The 5327-nt window shown below is 29.4% G+C and overlaps 1 protein-coding gene across 1 annotated transcript in view; it reads left to right on the top strand.

Moving 5' to 3' along the window:
- Nucleotides 1-5327, top strand: part of LOC117176826 (basement membrane-specific heparan sulfate proteoglycan core protein-like) — a 642506-nt gene that overhangs the window by 533596 nt on the left and 103583 nt on the right. Inside the window, exon 37 of the mRNA XM_033367162.1 lies at nucleotides 3257-3539. Within this exon, the coding sequence (XP_033223053.1) occupies nucleotides 3257-3539 (283 nt within the window). The remainder of the gene's footprint in view (nucleotides 1-3256; nucleotides 3540-5327) is intronic.

Consider the following 5327-nt stretch of genomic DNA (forward strand, 5'->3'; position numbering starts at 1 on the left):
TATTCTCAGCTGAGAGCAAACGCGGCACCCATCTTGCCGATAGCTTTTTCATGCCTAATTTTTCATGTAGAATTGAAGCAACTGCACCTATAGATATCCTTGCGGCCTCAGCTAACTCAAGCACTTTTAATCTTCTATCCTTCAATAACATATCGTGGATTTTATTGATGATTTCGGGAGTACTTGCTTCTACGGGTCTTCCTGAACGTGGTTCGTCATTTATTGATGTACGACTACGCTTAAATTCATTTACCCAGTTATAAACCGTTGCTAAGGCAGGGGCAGATGTGCCATGAACTGAGTCCAATTCATTTTTTATCTCATATGGAGTTAAACCCTTTAAATGAAAATGTTTGATTACCGCTCTGAACTCGTTTTTTTTCCATTTTTCTTAACGAACAATTTTTTTTTTCAATTGGTTATAAAAACACGTAAACTCAGAAGATGTGGACTGTGACTGCACTATACATCTAGTCGGGAGTGGTGCTGACTGAAAACATATGATTTGGAGCGATTCGCGCGCCATATGTTGGTCATTCTAAGGACTTATTGAACTACCCTCGTATCTTAACATTATTTTAATTTCTTGAAATTCTTTCGAATCTTATAGTACTCTAATGGCACACTTCAACCCGGCATACGTAAACGGCATACTAATTTGAATTAATCTTTTTGCAATGTTAATAAATATTAATTAACGTATTGAACATATAATAAACGTCTAGAATATATTACGCAAGTTTCACATACATGTTTAATATAGTGGGGTTAAGTAGCTGCAAATGTGTCTGCGTAAATACCAGCATATTCAAAATTTTTCCGGTGCGAACTCGCACCAGTGTGCCGAATTAGGATTAACATAACTTAAAATCTTTGTAAAGTTGTTCATTCCTTCATATTCCCTGCAATCGTTGAAATCCGTAGAATTCCTTTAAAATAAAATTGATTTTATTCCCTAATTTCTGATAAAAATTTCTTTAAATCCCTTAAGATCACTGAGCTCTTTGAATATCGAAAAACTCCTTTAAAATAAGTAGAAACCTTTAAATCTTTGGAATCCCAGGAATAAAATCCTTTAAATCTTGTAAAATTTCTCTAAATCCTCAACATCCATTGAAATGTTTGGAATCACTGAAGGAATTGCTTGAAATTTTATTACATATAATTTATTTTCCAAACTTCTCAAGGAATTTCTTTAAAATGTTTGGAAATACTATGAAATTATTTTAAATTCTTTGAAGTTTTCGAAATATCTGAAAATTCTTCGGAATTTATAAAAATAGATCAGTATATTTAAAATCCTGTAAATCCTTTAAAATAACTGAATGAGAAATCCCTTTAAATGAAGGTTAAGATTTTTGGAAATCTTATAAAATTCTTTAAAAGGCCTCCTAATTTTGTAATCTTTTGAAATTCTTTTGAATTTTTCTACATGACATAAAAAAGGTTAAAACCCTCCAAATTAAATTTTTAGTTTGCAAACTTCTTTAGAAATTTCTTAAAATTGATTTTAAAATCTTTGGAAATCCTAATAAAATACTTTGAATTACCTCGAAATGTTTTAAATCCTTGAAGATCCTTTGAATCTTATAAAACTCTTTGAAATTTGTTAAAATCTTTGAAAATTATATTTCATTTAATTTATTTCCAAAAATTCTAGAGAAATCTCTTATAATCGATCTAAACATATTTGAAAATCCTTGAAATTCCTTGACATAGCTTGAAATTTCAAAAATCTTTTGAAATACTTCGAAATCTTTTTTAAAAACTTGAAGTCTCTTGAAATAAAATTAATTTTATTCCTTAAAGTTTTACAGAAATTTTCGATCATCGCACAAATCCATTATCATAATTAGAAATATTTTGAAGTCCTTGTAATCTTTGGAGATTTATTAGTAAAAATCTTTAAATCTTGTGAAATATCTTCAAATATCTCAAAATATCCCAAAGTTCCCAAGAAATCGATTAAAAACGAGTGAAAACCCTTTTTGAAAATCCTACGAAGTTCTTATAAATCCCTTGAAAATTTCGAAATCCCGTGTAATTTTTTGCGAGCTGTGAAAACCCCTTGAAATCCTTCAAATGTTTTAAAATCATGTAAGCTTAAAAGTTTGAGAAATTCTTTAAAATCCTTTAAAATCTTTGTAAATGCTATATAATTTTCCAAAATTCTTAAAAATTTGTTTAATATATTGTAATTCATTGGAACCTTTAAAAAAAAAAATATATATATATATATAATCGTAAAAATCCATAAAAATTGATAGAAATTATTTGTACTTATTTAAACATAAGTTGAATTAAAATTATTCATGAAAGTTTTCTATAGTTCTATAATCCTTGAAATCCTATAAAATTTTTCTAATCTCTGCAAAAACCCTTAAAATTTTATTTATTTTATTTCCCAAACTTCTGTGGAAATCACTTAAAATCGGGTTTGAAGTCTTTAAAAATCCAAAAAAAAATTGTTTGACATCCCTCGAAATGTTTTAAATTCTTGAAGATTCAAAAAGATTCTTTGATACTTTTGAAATTCTTCGAAATGCCTTAAAATCCCCCCAAATTTGAAGATTTAATAATAAAATCCTTTAAATCTGGTAACATATCTTCAAATATCTCAAAGTTTTTAGAAAATCTCTTAAAATTAAGTTTTCATTTTTTTTTAAATCCTGCGAAGTTCTTTGAAGTCCCTTCCAATTTTAGAAATATTTTGGAATTCTTCTGAACATTTTAAAATATTTAAAAATTCTGCAAACCCTTTAAAATGGTTGGAGATCCTATAAAATCCCTTAAATATTGTAAAATTCTTGAAAATTCCTGAAAATCTTTGGGAATGCTACAAAAAATTGTTAAATTCCTTGGGATTTTTTAAATCTCTTAATAATTTAAAATCCTACGTAAAGTAAATAAATTAATTATTTGTTTTTAGTTTCTCTATTCTGTTCATCACACTTTTCAATATTTGAATATTAGTCCCTTTTATTCTGAGTTTCTTCTAATGATTTGCTATAATGATTTTTCTAGTATTGTGAATAAAAAATTTCAAGGAAATCATTATCGACTATAGTTAATTTAAATATTCCTATAACATCCCATAATATTTTTTTAAATTCTGGAAAATCTGTTAAACTAAAAGAATGTACAAAAACAAAACATGCAATGTCTTCTTTTTCTGAAAAATAAGGCCTCCATGTGATCTCACACCTAATATTAATCGAGATGAAATGATAATTTAAATATTAATTTAAATTTGCAGCACAAGACGTAAGATAGTCAATGCAGACTTGGAGGTGAATACAGGGACAAATGAAATCGGCTATCACTATCCAAATTCTCGCAGCGAGAGATTGTTCTGGTCTCTGCCTAGGGAATATACAGGGAATAAATTGACTAGTTATGGATCGAATTTGTCTTTGACTCAGCATATTATAACTGCTCCTGGTGCTCGAACCTTTTCTGACCAGGATGTTATCCTCTTTGGAAATGGTATCACGCTTTATTGGAAGAATCCTCGGGAATTGACGCCTGGAGTTGCAGTGGTAAGAATAATTACTATCATTTGTTAATCTGTGGGACAATTAAAAAGCGCATGGTGCAATTTTTGATTAATTCTCGAACTCGAAAAAATTTGAAACTACTCAGATAACAATTCTATCGCACACTGCGCGCATGGAGGAGGCACGCCGTGCATATTTTCACGCACGACGTGCGTTCAGATCAGAAAGCAGATGTATCGTTAATTGAGGCGCATATGCCAGGCATGTCGTGTAACGCACGTGCATGTGCGCATGATCCAAGCATTCAGTGCGCGTGCGAACAGTGTCTTAAAATTGTAGATTTATAATAAAATGGAAGTATGGAAAAGAATTAATTTGAAAGTTTGATCTCAGAAATGGAAAATTATGACATATTCAACAGGGTAATGGAACCAAATACCGAGGGGGTTCCAATTGTCTGAGTTTAAAGATAAATATGTCATAATTTTCCATTTCTGAAATAAAACTTTCAAATTAAATATGTTTTGTACTTTATTTTATTACAAATAAACAATTTTAAGGCCTTCTTCGCAAGCATAGAGGATACTAACCTATATAATATTCTTGTTTTAAATGGAAGATCATTATAAATCTCCGTCGAATATGCAAAAACATGGAAAGCGTCCGCGGTTGGCGCTAAATTGAAAATGGGTATTAAAAAAAAATCATTTTATTAAATAAATAGTAATTACAAAATGCATAATCGAATATTCATGATTTTGTCTGAAATTTTAACTTTTTGTTAAAATTCGTTTTTTATTTCTAGCCAAAAATTAATTTTTTAGCTGAAAATGTAACTATTCCATCTTTATTGTAAATTTAGCTTTTTATTATTTAAAATTAAACTATTTGATTACAAAATTTCTTTTTGTGTTTCGATTTCATATATTTTACTTAGTTAATAATAAGTTCTTACGTGCTTTTGAATGAACTTGTATCTTTCTGTTTAATGTTATTTTTTACCTCATTTAATTTTATGTTTAAAAAAAAATATTTTTATTTTGCACAAAATAACTTTTTTAACTCTCTTTGGTTAGTTCGGAATTCCGTCACGGGGTGATTGTACACATGCTGCCATTGGCGACGCTTTGTGCATGCCCTAAAGGCGCATTCACGGAATGCTCTTTGATGTGGATCATTCTTGAAAGCATTTCGTGCGCGCATCGACGTGCGCGAAAAGTGCACGCACGAATTGTTATCTAGGTATTGTTATCGGGAAACCCAAGGTTAGGGATCGTCCATATATTACGTAACACTTTTTTCTTTTGTTTATATCGTTGTGTCTTTCTCAACTTCACATCAATTTCATGCTCGTCTTTATTCAAACAAAAGAAAAACGCGTTACGTAATTTATGGACGATCCCTTATGATTGAAAGAAGCTGCAGTGTCTTTTTCCTACAGTTTTATGAAAAATGTAAGGTTATCTAAATAATACATTCATTAATAGTAATAATAATAATCAGTGGAACAAAGGTGCCCAGCACTTGGATATAAAAATATGATGTGTAGGTCCTTAATATTTATAAAGAAAAGAAACTTTTTGTTAGATTTATAAAAATTTAAATTGATTATTTATTTAAAATAATAAATTTGAAGAGAAATTTGTCGTACGAGAGTAGTTCAATAAGTCCTTAGAATGAAGTATAAAAACAATTTTTTTTGGGTAGATTTTTTTTTATTTTTCAACCTAATCTCCTTGGCGCTCTATACACTTGGTCAATCGCTTTTCAAGTTTTTTTAATCCTTCAGAAAAGTGCGTTTTCGGAAGTTCCTCAAAATAAGCACTTACA

Source organism: Belonocnema kinseyi, chromosome 7 (genome assembly GCF_010883055.1).
Source record: "Belonocnema kinseyi isolate 2016_QV_RU_SX_M_011 chromosome 7, B_treatae_v1, whole genome shotgun sequence".
Lineage (NCBI taxonomy): Eukaryota > Metazoa > Arthropoda > Insecta > Hymenoptera > Cynipidae > Belonocnema > Belonocnema kinseyi.